The sequence below is a fragment of the Sarcophilus harrisii genome, chromosome 4 (genome assembly GCF_902635505.1).
Source record: "Sarcophilus harrisii chromosome 4, mSarHar1.11, whole genome shotgun sequence".
Taxonomy (NCBI): Eukaryota; Metazoa; Chordata; class Mammalia; order Dasyuromorphia; family Dasyuridae; genus Sarcophilus; species Sarcophilus harrisii.
In genome coordinates, this window is record NC_045429.1 from 68,823,561 (window position 1) to 68,838,409 (window position 14,849).

At 36.4% G+C, this 14,849-nt stretch overlaps 1 protein-coding gene across 1 annotated transcript in view; it reads right to left on the reverse strand.

Annotated features, from left to right (window-relative positions):
- Positions 1 to 2,804: 2,804 nt before the first annotated feature.
- Positions 2,805 to 14,849, reverse strand: part of ACBD6 (acyl-CoA binding domain containing 6) — a 208,056-nt gene continuing 196,011 nt past the window's right edge. The window contains exons 7-8 of the mRNA XM_031936979.1: positions 13,934 to 13,964; positions 2,805 to 4,064 (exon numbers count right to left, since the gene is read on the reverse strand). Coding sequence (XP_031792839.1) covers positions 3,910 to 4,064; positions 13,934 to 13,964 — 186 coding nt within the window. The 3' untranslated portion in view covers positions 2,805 to 3,909. The remainder of the gene's footprint in view (positions 4,065 to 13,933; positions 13,965 to 14,849) is intronic.

A 14,849-nucleotide genomic window follows, 5' to 3' on the forward strand; every position in this document is an offset into this window, starting at 1 on the left:
CTCTTGTGGTTTTACAATTCTAGATCCAGATTCAGAAAGCTGATGTTGGTGACAAAATATATTCTCTATAGACATACAGAATATGTATTTTCCTTGACAATCCACTTGGATTCTGATTGTAAAAACTATCACAAGTCCACAAAAAAATTTCTAACTTTTGAAATAGTGGGAAAAGGATATAAACTTCAGAAAAGCATTTGGATAATAAATTGAGATATTTTGTTTTGTCTTTAGTTGATCTATTTATGATCATCTCTTTTATTATATTCAGAGTCTCTCAGAGTTAGAGGAGACCTTGAAGGTGGGTCATTTCTTTCTCTCTTTTTCTGTCATTCTCTCTCTCTCTCTCATTTTACTAATGAGCACGATGAGATCCTACTGAAGTTAAGTACCATGCCCAAAGTCCCATATTAAGTGTCAGACCTAAGACTTGAACCCAGGGCTTTTACTCCAAATCCATAACTTGAAGTAAAACTTAGTGAGGCTGCAGAAGAGAAGTTTTATATCAGATGAAAGTAAAAACTCTCTTGAGTGGTGTCAATCAGAGTAATGTACCTGGCCATGGGGCTGCTGGGAAAAAGGATGAAAGTGTGGATGATAAGGATTTGATACTTTTTAAAAGCAGGGTAGGAACCTTTTTCTGCCAAGTACCATCTGGATATTTATAACATCATTCACAGATGATACAAAATCATCAACTTTTAGAACCCAAACTGTGGGAGGCTACTATACTTAGCTTTCAGCTCATCCTTGTCTGCAGTTGACTTAACAAATGATTTTGGAGGCCTTATACTCCCCATGGGATGGATGTTCTCTATTCCTGTTTTAAAGTATAATTCAGTTTTTAAAAACTGGAAACTGAAAGAGCTTAAAAAAACAAACAAACAAACTTCTGCACTTAAAAACTAATATTTTGTAAAAATTAGCATTCTAGGTTATTAGGTATGGAGAATGAAAGGTTTATTACATACATGTATGTATTAGATTTTTAAAAATTAACATTGGTATTTTGATGGTAAGGAAATCCTATTAAGCACTTTTGTGGGAAATGAAAAAAGATGGTCAGATATGCTTTTATGTGTTGACTAATACTAGGGCACTTAGGACAAGATTTTTTAAGTAGAGTACTAAACAGAGAATATCAGAATGAAAAAAAAAGTGATAAAGGATAAAAAAAAGATGCAAAGGATAACCTCAAACAGGGTATGAGAACTTTTCAGTTACATCACTCACAGATGATTTATTCTTCTAAACCAAAGATTGCTCTAAACCCACAGATATTGATTGCAGTACAAATTTTACAATGCTCTTTTGCATTAGAAATATCAAACAAAAAAGATCTGATATCCGAGCCAAAAAAACTTAAATTATTTCTTCCTTCCCCCAAATAACAGTGATATCTGAAAAGTGATTTTTAACATTTTGTTGGTTCTTATAATAGAACCAGAAACAATTTCTTCAAAATACTTCCCATTATATTTTTGAATATGGTTCACTTGAATTGTTATTAACACATTCAATATTCACAACTTAAGCCCACTAAAAGATTTCCTCTTTCAAATCAGTTTGTTCATGGTATTTAGAACTAAATTCTCTAATCTAATCTCCTCATTTTATATAATTGTATAAAGAACCGAGGCCTAGAGAAATAAAGAAGCTCCATGTCACAAAGATTACTGGGGCCAGAATTGGAGCCTCTATTTCCTGATTTCAGAGATAGTGCACTCTAGAGCTGAGAAATCCAATAAAGGGGTATGGAAACATTAACTTAGCCTGTAATCACTACGAGAAAATTCTAGGATGATTAGGTGAGTTTTTGCCTCAAAATGTATTATTTGCTTGGGAGTAGCTCTTCCACTTTTGGCAAGAACACTCAAGGAATCCTAATCTAAAATGTTCAAGATGGGAGAATAACTGTTTCTATGATAACTCAAGAAAAGTTAAGGGGAAACAAAAATCAGGTTTCCACCATTGTAATGGATAATGCCAACACAATTCTTATGATACAAAGAGATAATTCACAGGCTACCATCTATGATAGTAATATTAACTTCTAGAAAATATTTTCCTGAATTCAAATCATGGCAACTTAATGAAAGAAGAATTAAATATTTGAAACTGGTTTTGGAATGCATTTGATATTTCTAAGCTGATGGTTAGTTATATTCAATTAAAGATCTAAAGTTATAAAAGTGAACTCAAAAAATCTCTAAGTGAAATAAATAAAAAAATAAATGGTATCTCACACTTAAGTCCCATTGATTTTGTTTTGATGTGAGAGAACAGGAAACTGAAAGATTGACTAATGTATATCAAGATAAATTTACCAGATATTGGCTAAAGACAACAGTGTTTTGCACAGAATAGATGCTTAATAAATGTTTGCAGAATCAAGTGAACAGTCAATGGATCCAAACAGCTGCCCTTTAAGCCTATATAGAACAAAAATGTCACTAAATGTGCTTTGTTTCTAATATGCACAAAAAACATTAATTTTAAAAGGGCATGCAACAATTTTTGCATTTTGGCTGCAATTAAGAAATGAGGATTCTTACACACACAAGGGTATGAGGATTCTTACACACACAAGTGAACTTCAATGTATCTTGAATGCTCAGAAAAGAGCTCCAAAGTAATGACAAGTACCAAAGAATGCCAGTGAAATTTCAGGAGGCTCTAATATGCATGCCAGATTTTTAAACAATTAAAAAACAGAATACTAGTGAAAGATGCTGGTCAATATCTTAGAAGAATTAAGTCTTCAAGTAAGCTTGAGAACAATTCAATAGGAGAGGCACTAGTAACATGCCTGACTTCTGCCATGAAAGAACTCCTTGTGGGAAGGTAATAAGCTGATGGAAAGCTTAGCCACCAACCAAAGTTCTGAGACACTGGCCTGCTCCTATTTTGTTGATATCGATTATACCCCTCAAATGCAGTAACAGCTTTCAAAAGAGTTTCCTGGATTAGGTTGAGCCTGGATCAAAAAACAAACTTACAGCCCAGGATGGACACTGGCATATGCTTAAAAAGCATCTGCACACTTTTATAACAACAGAAGTTACCTTCATGTCCACTCCACTCTCAAAAGCCCTGGGTAATTGCACATCAGTTCATCCTCGACCTTAAAAGCCTCTTACCTAACAAAATGCTGAAATCCTTCTGATACAAGCATTATATTTGAAGAGAGAGAGTTGGGTACTAAGAAAATCCCACTCTCTTCTCCCCTCGAGTTGGTTAGGAGAATACTGGCTTAACCAGTGCTTTGTCCATTATCAACATCTCTTCCTCTGAGAGTGTTTACTGGATCTTATTCTAAAGTACACAAGATCTGGAGGATTTCATAAAATAACTGATTCTCCTTATGCCTTCCACCTCCCTCAGAGAATGCAACCTTTTTTCTTACTGGTTTTGATCACTACCTCTTCTTCACTTCTCAAATGTGTATGTCAAATGAGGAGTTCACTTGGAATGTCTAAGTCCAGTTGTGTTAGTGCCACTTGTCATTTGGTTACCACAAAATAAGGTATTTCACGAATACCCTCATTTTTTTGTGTAAAATGGTCACTTTTTGCTTATATATCTATATTTTAAAGAACAGCCACGTTGGATGTTGTGAAAGATGATCTGCTTTCTTTTCCCGCCCTCTTGAGCACTGATAAATATCAGAGCATGCTCAAAAGGAGCAGATCACATTATGCACTGCATATAAGTTCATCTATTCTCCCAAATGTATGCAGATAGAATGGATTGGTGAGGATCTGAACCACCAGTCAACAACTTTGAGTGTCCTATTCCTCATTAGCCAATGCATACCAAAGAAGAGTGGCAGAGAAGGGTTATTATTGCAGTTTTCTTTCATTATTGAAGCCCTGGGCTAGTAAAGGCTGCAGCTTCCCAGCTATGGAGTTAAGCTTTGCCAGCTGTGTGTTGCTGCAGTACTAAAGAGACAGCTTTACAGCCCGTCACCTCCTCGGGCAGACAGCCTTCCTGGTCTCGTAGGGTGGGGTCAGCTCCACACTTCAGCAGCAGTTCCACAATGTCTAAGAACTCACAGGCAGAGGCTAAAGAGAAAAAAAGGTTAGTATGATACAAGTGGAAAATATAACACCTTAATAGCAGTGATAATCAAAAGGCCATAATATATTACAATGTTTAATATAGCAATGCTGAAAAATTAAACTGTCATAATATGTCTGAATACTCAGGAATTACAAAAATTTAGTTTGTTTAGTGCCTTTAGAGGGATATATAAATATCTAGCATATTTCAGAATATTATAGACACTCAGTTGTAAGGTACCTTAAAAGTCATTTAATCTGACCTATATCCAACAAACAGAAATGAGAAAGCTATTTAAAGGTGAAGATATGGATTCTAAACTAGAGGTTAAGTATATGTAATAACTTTACTTCAGGGCCACTTTATGGCACCCATGCCACAGACTTGCCTATGGTTTCTATAGAAGTTTTTTATTGTTTGCCCTGTGTAAACAGCTCAGATTTGTTAATGAATTCTGACTAATCTGTTTCATTTTATTGGCTATCTGGGTCAAAATAGTATTTCAGGTAGATTCTTTCCATGCAGGGGAAATGAGTAAAGAAGGACCAGGTAGAAATTTCCCAACTGTGCGTTTCAGAAAATGCATTTAGGAGGCTGGAAAAAACAAAACACCAAACTCTTAACAGGTACTATAAACTATTAATATAAGTTATTAAATCTTCCACTTTCACTTCTGGCTAGTTTCTATTTATCTCTTCTGGATTTTCTCTCTTGGCATATATGATAGGACTTCTATTTTAAATGATCTTGTAATGACATTTCTGTTTTTTCCTTTGCTGGTGCTGGTGCATTAACTCTTTCAGAGTTCTTCCCAAACATCCTGGAATCTTCAAACTTAGTTCTTCTGGTTATACAGCCCAGCAGCTACTTATTGACTTTCAAAGTCACATTTTAGGGAAATCTTCCATCTGCACACATTTTCCTCCTTTCCCAGTCAATTTTGATAATTCTTCAAATCGTAAAGAATGAAGAACAAAATTAGGCTAAGCCCAGAAGTGTGTGTGTTGTCTCTCTATTTTACCGCAGTAATTTTTTTTTTCTACTTGAGACTCCTTTTCACCCAAGAAATTTTTACATGATTCCGGTATATAAAAGTAAGTATACAAATCAAATATTTACTGTTAATAAACTCCACATTCAATTATGAGACCCTATATGGGATTACAAACTACAGTTTAAGAGGCTGGGATCTAGATACTGCCCTCAAGAAATTCTCACTGTAATGAGGAAAACAACATGCAAAAAGCTATAGAAATACAAGGTATATGCAGAGTAAATGTAAAATACATTATGGGAATGTGATGTGATCTTTGCATACCTATGCTTGTATGGAATTTGAACTTCTAAATATAAGAGTTAAAATCAAATCTACTGTTAAATCTAATCTCCTCTATATTAAATATAAAATTTAAAGTATGATAAACAATAGTTTGTCTTCAGAGAGAGTATAATTATAGAGAATGCCTACTATTTTTATTTGTTGACTTACTATTTTTATTCCTACTATATATATTCCTCTGAAGTAGTACTAATACTACCTTTATTAAAATGCTATTGGTTTTTATAGAAAGAGAAAATTGGCAATGCAGGAAAAAACAATACACTGTTAAGATCAGATAAAGGAAACAGAAGTCAAGATTCTTCAGCCTAGTACTTTGAAAAGATGAAGAACCCATATATGGGAATAGTCTACTAAAGGATGGTAAAGTGGTAAGTGAAGGAAGCATTTGAAAGGTAATTCCTAGAATCTTTTGGCATAAAATCATCCAATTGATCTCTACTCTATATTGCTTTTCACTGTTACATAATTCTTTATCTGTTTCTGCTTTATTTTTCTCAAGGGCCATAAGATCCTTGAGGACAAAGGTCATGTCTTATGCCTCATTGTATCCTCCACAACACTTAGCCTTAGTATTGGACATTTAATAGATGATCATTAAATACTGATTGAGTAGTATCTGCATCTTCTGTTAAACATAAGTACAAACTATTTTTAGATGTGACTCGAATTCCCTACTCTCAAAAAAGATACAAAAAAGGTAAGATGAAGAAGGCAGAAGTATGCTTAGAGGGAAAATGGGCTGAATTTTGTATGAAATTAATGAGGAAATGTGTTGATGCTCACACTGTGCTGGGAAATCCAAAAATGGTCATCAGCCCATCTCGGAAAAGCTTGAAAAAGTCTCTAGGGATTAGAATAGCTGCTGAATTTATGGTACCCTGGGAACCTCTATTTGTCAAATGCCAGAGAGGCAGCCCTGACACTGGCACAGGTGAAGATGAATTTTCATTCAGCACAGTTCGCCTTCTGACTCCATTAATCCTCAGGGTTTTGATGATGAATTTCTTTCTTTCTTTTTTTAAAATTTTTATTTATTTTCACTCTAATGTCTCCTCCCACTGCCCTGCAACAGCATGGAAAGAGCGGAACAGATGGTGCTTTACAGGGAAAATAGAGAGCCCATGAGGATACAAAGCCAGCCCACTCTGAAATCACATGACTACATGTGCAAGGAAAAGCCTTGATTTCCTCTGGGAGTCATAGAAGCAATGATGTTAGTATTCCCGGTGGAGAGAGGGGAGGGGGGAAAGACTAACAGGCCATTTATGACGAAGACCACATTCATACTGATCAACTCTTCAACAAGGACCATATTTAATCATAAAATAACAGAAGCACCAATCCCTGAAGGTCAGTGAATACTAAAGTACAATGGAGGCAAACAGGTGCTGTATGTAAAATGCTGCTGCCCAATGTCCATGTAGTATGAACTTGATAGTAAAATACTGGCCCCTATTTAACCCTCCTTTTGGCTCTGACCCCAGCTTTAATCGGAAGGGGCCAGTATTTACAACCCATCTAAGGATGGAGTTTGACACCTGCTGTAATCACAAAAACTGTCAGCACAAGGACAGCTGTCAGGCCAAACTGTAATTAATAAAAAAAAAAGAAAAAAAAAGAAAAAAAAAAAAGAAAAGAATGGATAGGTGCCAAAGAAATCCCCAACATCTCACTTTTCTCACTCACTGGACTGAACCATATTTATGGTTATAATGAAGTTCCTAAAATATTTAGGTATAGTGAAATATAATTAAATCAAACCAGTAAATATATGTTAAATAACTAAAAAAGGGTCTAGAGTAGGTAAAGAGTGATGTTAACCCAATAAATTTAGGGGTATTTTGTTTTAGTTTAACTTGATGGAAAAAGGAACTGCTCTTATGAGACATTCTTTTAAATGAGTACTTTCACCTTTTTAAAAGTTCATTTTAAGTTTAAATGTTTGCTATGTTACAAGCCATTCAACAAATTAAATTGTTTTAAGTGTCTACTTAATTATTAGTGTTATCACATTTGTTTTCTTTATACTGCTTAATAACTACTTTGAAAGATAAAGACAGAGGCTGTTATCTATCAATGAATCATTGGGGTATAAGATTCCTAAAATAATAGAATTTTTTACAAGGATAACATATTCATTGCACAGGAAATAGAATGCAAATGAATGCCCAAGCAAGGAGACACAGGTACTACATACCCAGCCACACAGAGTATCAATAGCCTTGAAAAATAATCATTACCTGGCTAAGATGATCAATGAATAAAAATGAATGAGTTTGCATTTAATTTTACTATTGTACTTATGCACTATATACAGGGAGAGTGTAATATCTAAAAATTGGTGGGATGGTGAGTTTTTTTTTGTGTATTACTTATAAGATTATCTATCATGGGGATTATCTATGGCAAATATTTAATCCTGAGCTCACTTCCCCTTACAACCCAGCAGGTTCCAGGGTTGCTTTTCCTCACTGTCCAGCTGGTGTATGCCCAGGGAATTCAAACTAATTTTAATATCCATCCAAACAAAATATAATTAAGAAGACCATTCATATGTGTAAAAATTGTATAACGCATTTCAAAAGTCAAACAGAAATGACAGTTGAATAATCCATTGTTTCGAATTATTACCAGCACTGCTCCCTTCCGTTTAATATAGGCTTTATATATATAGATTCGTTAAATTGTAGGTCCCCCCCCCTTTCTTTTAATGAAGCATATTTAATGGGAAAAGTACAGTCTATATTCAGATATGCTTCATGTCACATTCACTTCTGAAGCATAGTGACCCATTTCTAGAACTGCATGCTATCTTCTCACTGGGCCTCCGAAGTCTAGACAGGAAACAAGGTAAACAGAAGAGCCCAAGGATGTTCTCACCAGCAACAGTGAGTGTGGGGACTCATGAGAAGTCTGAAATGGAGCCTCTTCCTCCAGATTTCCCTATGTCTGATAAGGACATCACTCAGGGTGAGTCCTTTTTGACTCCCACCAACATAGCCACTCCTGGGTTAACAGTTGTAATACAGACCATAACAATAGCAATAGTTAGCATTTATAGTACCTCCTAGGTCGGGGAGGGTGCTAAGCACTAGGGTAGGTGCTTATTCTTATCCATTTTATAGAGAAGGAACCAGAAGCAAATAGGGAAGCTATCCAGTCAGAAAGTTTAGGAGGCTGGAGGGGAGCCATATACCTGACTCCAACACCAGCACAATATCTTGGGCCATCTAGCTACCTCCATTGGTCTGAATGATTTAAAAAAACAAACAAAAACCCCTTCTATTTATAGTTTTTATTCCCTCCAATTCATTTTCCATTCAGCTACCCAAAGTATATTGCTCAAGTGTGTATTGCTGTTCAATAAACTGCAGTAGCTCTCTTTTATCTACACGATCAAATACAAATTCCCATTTTACTCTCAAAGTTCTTGGCCTTTACCTTTCCCAAGTGCTTATTTCTGACTCCCTTCTGCCCACTTTAGGAATCTAGTGACTATCATTCTTGTTGTTCCTCAAGAGTTACTTCAATCTCACCTTAGCTACTTCTATCTTTTTTATTATAACTTTTTTGACAGAACCCATGCCAGGGTAATTTTTTTTTTTTTACATTATCCCTTGCACTCACTTCTGTTCTGACTTTTCCCCTTCCTCCATTCACCCCCCTCCCCCAGATGGCAAGCAGTCCTATACAAGTTAAATACGTCACAGTGTATCCTAGATACAATATATGTATGCAGAACTGAACAGTTCTCTTGTTGCACAGGGAGAATTGGATTCAGAAGGTAAAAATAACCCAAGAAGAAAAACAAAAATGCAAGCAGTTTACATTCATTTCCCATGTTCTTTCTTTGGGTGTAGCTGCTTCTGTCCATCCTTGATAATTAGAAACTGAGTTAGATTTTCTCTTTGTTGAAGAAATCCACTTCCATCAGAATACATCCTCATACAGTATCGTTGTTGAGGTATATAATGATCTCCTGGTTCTGCTCATTTCACTCAGCATCAGTTCATGTAAGTCTCTCCAGGCCTCTCTGTGTTCATCCTGCTGGTCATTTCTTACAGAACAATAATATTCCATAATATTCATATACCACAGTTTACTCAACCATTCTCCAATTGATGGGCATCCATTCATTCTCCAGTTTTTAGCCACTACAAACAGGGCTGCCACAAACATTTGTGCACACAGGTCCCTTTCCCTTCTTTAGTATCTCTTTGGGGTATAAGCCCAGTAGAAACACTGCTGGATCAAAGGGTATGCACAGTTTGATAACTTTTTGAATATAGTTCCAAATTGCTCTCCAGAATGATTGGATGTGTTCACAATTCCACCAACAATGGATCAGCGTCCCTGTTTTCCCACATCCCCTCCAACATTCCACATTATCTTTCCCTGTCATTCTAGCCAATCTGACAGGTGTGTAGTGGTGTCTCAGAGTTGTCTTTGGTCGTATCTTTTCTTCTGAGATTACCTTCCATCTATTCCATAGTTATCTTGCTCTTACCTATTTACATGTTGTTTTCCCCACTAAAATGGAAAAACCTAGAGGAAAGGGACTGTTTTTCTTTTTTTATATGCCCAGAGCTTACCACACTGTCTAGTGTGCAAGTAAGTGCTTAAAAATGCTTATTAGGTGACAACTATCAAAAATCATATTCCTAAGAGAAGTATGACATCATCATGGTACTTCCCTACTCAAAATTTTTCTATTAACCTAAGATAAAATGCAAAGTCCTGAGGCCCGGTATTTAAAGGCATTCAAAATATGGTTCACATTTATCTTTTCTGCTTTATTTCAAATCCTTATCCTTTACATACCCTACATTCCAGCCAAACTGAGTCATAAACTTGTTCTTGAACTTGATGTCAATTTCTGCTCTCACTCATTGAACACAATGTTCTCTATACCTAGAATATGCTCTCCCTATCTTCCTTTCTCTCTACCTTCCTCCTTCTTTCTCTGTGTCTTTCCCTTCTCCCCCCTCCGCCCAATCTCTCTCCCTCTCCCCTTTCTCTCTTCTTTTTCCTTCTCTGTCTCCTTCTGGGTTTATCTGTGTTCAAAGATCAGCTCAAGTGCCAGCTCCTCAGTGAATCCCTTTCTATCTCCTCAAATTATTTTGTATTCTCCTCTCTGCCTACCCACTGTACCTTCCAGTAGAATACTATCTCCTTTAAGCTAAAGGCTATCTCATTTTTGTCTATGTGCTCTCAACGTCTGACATGCAGAAAGTGTTTAACTGAAGCTTTTTTTTTTCCTTCAAGAATTTGTATGCCTGGCATCTAGTACAGAAGTCATTTAAGAAACATTTGAGGTGCTCAAAAAATATCTGAATTGGCAGGTTTCTTCTTCCTTCCAGAACTGTGTTTTCTTATAGTCCCTAGATGAAAACCAGACATGGCTTCTCAATATCAGGTAGCAAGCAAAAGCATCCATTGCCCTCTGGCAAGGCAAACTCTTTAATGATAAAATATGTAAAACTGAATTTAGGACCTGGAAGCATTATTCAATTCAAAGAAACATTTCTCTCCTCCTTTTTGATTCTCTGGAGCAATTTGATTTCTGTCTTATTACCCTGAAACACTTGGTGAATGTTAACCCTAGAATCCAGTGATGCTCCTCTATTCCAGCAATAACCTGGGCAGTTATTGTACTTCTCTCCGAATGTACTCTTTTCTTCCCAGGCCTATGTTTAGCCTGTGATTGTTCTCCTTTTCAATGTCCCTGCTGGTCAGCAGGGCTCCATGTAGGAATAAAAGGCTATCTTACAAGGCTCTCAGAATCCTCTTGGGGCTTTGCAGGCTGGTTCCAGGGTTAGATATTGCCAGACAGAATATAAAGTGTCTGAGCTTTAGAGTCTGGGTATAAATGACAGAATGAAATCCAACCCAATGGGAAGAAAGAATGTGATGGGAAGGCTTATTTGTGTTTTCTAAACTATGAGCTTCAGTGAAATATTGTGGTTATGATATCTTAAAAACTAGCTGTCATTTGGAATTTTTATTCTTAATAGTGACAGAAGAAAGTCAATGCTAGTACTTTCTCTTGGAGATTTTTCTCCAGTTTATTTAATTTTTACATTTTTTTGCATCCTGTCTTGCCCATTAGATGGTTAGTTCTTTGAGAACAGGGACCATTTTGTCTTTATTTGTATCCCCAGTCCCTGGTACACAGTAGGAGCTTAACAAATATTTCTGACTTGGGATCACTGTAGTGACCATTTTGTGAAAGCTCAGAAGTCAGGTTAGATGAGCCAGGAATAGGGCATCTTCAGGAATTGCTCAGCAGAAATGTCCTAGCCACATTTCCCTGCGAACCCTCCCCAACTATGCCATTTAGCTGCCCCATAGATATCGTCAGGCTGAGGACCAGCCCCACTGAATTCAGAAGAGGGGTCACTAAAGCGTCGCTCTGCTGGCTTGATGCAATCAAGTGTCCTTACGATAGTGAAACACACTCTAATCCGCCCATGCTGGCTCATCTCTTAGAAGTCCAAGGAGCATTTAGCGACATTCAAATTTGGTTTAATTTGCAATACTTCTTGCATTGGCTGAGGTATACAAACAGGATGAAGGAAGGAAGAATATTTGGTGATGGTGGCAAATGAAAGGCAAGACAGGACTGGCCTGCTCCTCCCTGCATCCTAGCCCAGAGGTGTCATGCATCCTTCCTTGTCACACCTAAATGGACTCTCCTAATGGCAGCACACAGAACTAAAATATAAAAACTACAGAAAGATCTTTTCCACGTGTTCTCGAACTATAAAGGTGAAGGATGACTTTAGGATTCCCCACGCCTAAGGTTTAAACTTTTAAGCTTTACTGAAATATCTAGGGACCTTTGATTTCATTCCTGCTATCTATTTATGAAGAGTCCAGAGGCTCAGGATTTATTGGGAACTCTGCTTGTAAGAACAACATTATTCCACTCCATTTCTACATTTTCTAAGCTCTACAATTTAGGTACAAGAACTGGACACATAGTTATTTTGCCATAGTTTAGTACTGGATTTCCTGCAGTCTACTCTAAGAAAGATATGCACTTTGGGCCAAAATCTTCTCTCTAGCATCTTCTGGGATTTAGGAGTTCTTCTGCTAGATATAATTCTAGTGATTATTTTAAACTATTTTAAACTGAAGTATTCTTATTACTTTTCAGTGAGGTATGCAAATTGTTGGTTACAACTTACCTCTCTATATAAAAAGAGAAAAAAAAATCCAATGCACATTTATTAAGCATATATCTTTGGGGGGTTTTTTGTTTTTGTTTTTTGGCAAGGCAACCTGGGGTTAAATGACTTGCCCAGGATCACACAGCTGGTGCCAAGTATCTGAGGCTGGATTTGAAGTCATTTCCTTCTAACTCCAAGGCCAGTGCTCTATCCTCTGTGCCACCTAGCTTCACTTGAGGAAAAACAAAATCCTTACCAACTTGGAGAGTTTAAAATAATGTATACAAAATCCCCTGAAGGTAAAAATATTGTGTTAGCATTATTATATTGCTGTCATCTTAATTGTTCAGTATTTTGTCAAAATTTTTAAAAGTGGGTCCAATTAAATAAGAGAGATGATCACTGTTGCCATCTTAAATCAGTTAGTTGTTTTAGTTTTAAAAGGCAAGAAATCTAAAAAATCCAAGTTATATTTTAACATGCAATTAAAGTACAGAAAAATAATGAGGTTAATTTAAAGAAATCGACAGTCATGTTTATTTGCTTCAAAGAAACACCTAAAATTTCAATGACATCAATAAACTAATATCATGGTAACTGATTAAATATGAATTAGACTGAAGAAGAAAGGCAGGTAGAAGTTCAGCTCTGGTATTGGGAAGACTTGGGTTCACCAGCCTCTAGAATTTACTAACTATGTAAAAGTTTGGGATAAGTCAATGAACCTGTCAGTTCTTCAGGAAAATCTCTAAAACTAAAATTTTTTGTTCTTTACTATGAAGGGCTTTCCATATCACAGTTATTTGCAGGGATGATACCACAAGTATGGATTCCCTCCTTTACCTTCTATCCCCCAAGAAGGTATGAGAAGTTAGCTCTTATTTTTAACTTAAAGTGAAAGAATACCTAAAATAAAGATGAACATCTTTACTGTTACCCAGACAAACCATGCTTTTCTATATATTAGACATTTTCTGTTTTTTCCCACTTCATTCTCTAAGATTTGAAAAATGTATCCATTAATGTGATTCTACAAATATATCTTTTCTAGCATAGTTTTAATTCTACAGTCAGATGAGAGAAGATATAGGGCAGGGCCTGGACCTATAATTTCACTGATATAGGAAATTCCTAATGAGGAATCTCCTTCTTGGTAACTTGTCATCTTGCAAAGTTATCTAGAACACCAAGGACTGAGCAATTTGATTATGATATCATGGCTATTACACAAAAGTGATAGCTCTTGGACCCAGATCCTCCTGACTCCCAGCTCTCCAGTCACTGTGCTGAGCTGTTTCTGAAGACACAACACAGAAGAGGATCAATTATAATTCCACAATATTTATCAATAGCTTACCGTAATGCAGGGCTGTCTGGCCTTCATTATCCTACAAAGGAAATGACACAGTTTAAAACTTCAAATAAAGGATCTGCTGTTCATCCTGCCTTGAATATCCATGATCTCACTGGGGTTTTCTCAGCAGAAATTCTGGTGGAGTTGGTCTCTGCTTCTCCAGCTCATTTTACAGATATGGAAACTTGAGGCAAAAAAGGGTGACACCTGCCTGAGGCCACACAGCCAGTCAGTATCTGAGGCAGGATTGAACTCAGAAAGGCAAGTAAAATATATTTTTTAAAAATCTCATAGCAAGCCCAGTAATGGGGAAACAACATTTCAGTCAGTCTTTTCCTCTCCTATTGTTGTTTGGTTAAGATGGCATGCAAAGTCTTAGTAAACGTGTCTGTTCCCAGAGCTTTAGCAGGACAGCAGGGAAAGGAGAAGTTCTACCATGTATACTGGTATGCTGATGTTTTCACAGATCAAAGTAAAATAAGATGGGAGCAGGAAATATTCACTGTATTGATTAAGATGGCAAAATGCTAAAGAGACAAACTGTCAGATAAATAACTTCAAATACTTTCATAGAATGTTGATTGTTATACAGACTTCCAAGCTTACAACTCCTAGCCCTTATTTCCATTTCCATCCTAGTCCTGTATTTGGTAGCTCCTGAGAAATGTTGATTCATGATCCAACATGACCTGTAAGCTATGTCTGCATTTTAGATTGTACCCTCTTTTCCTTAAAAGGAAATTTGCCTTCAGATCTAATTATATCTCTAACCATGAAAAATTCAACTCCTTGTGGAAAGAAAGGCTAACAAATGGGCCCTTTTTACTATTTTAAACTGTTAGTCATTGACTATCATGTTTGGGTAAAAAACTACAAAGACCAAGTGTGTATGTTTCAAGATTTACAACCATCTATCACC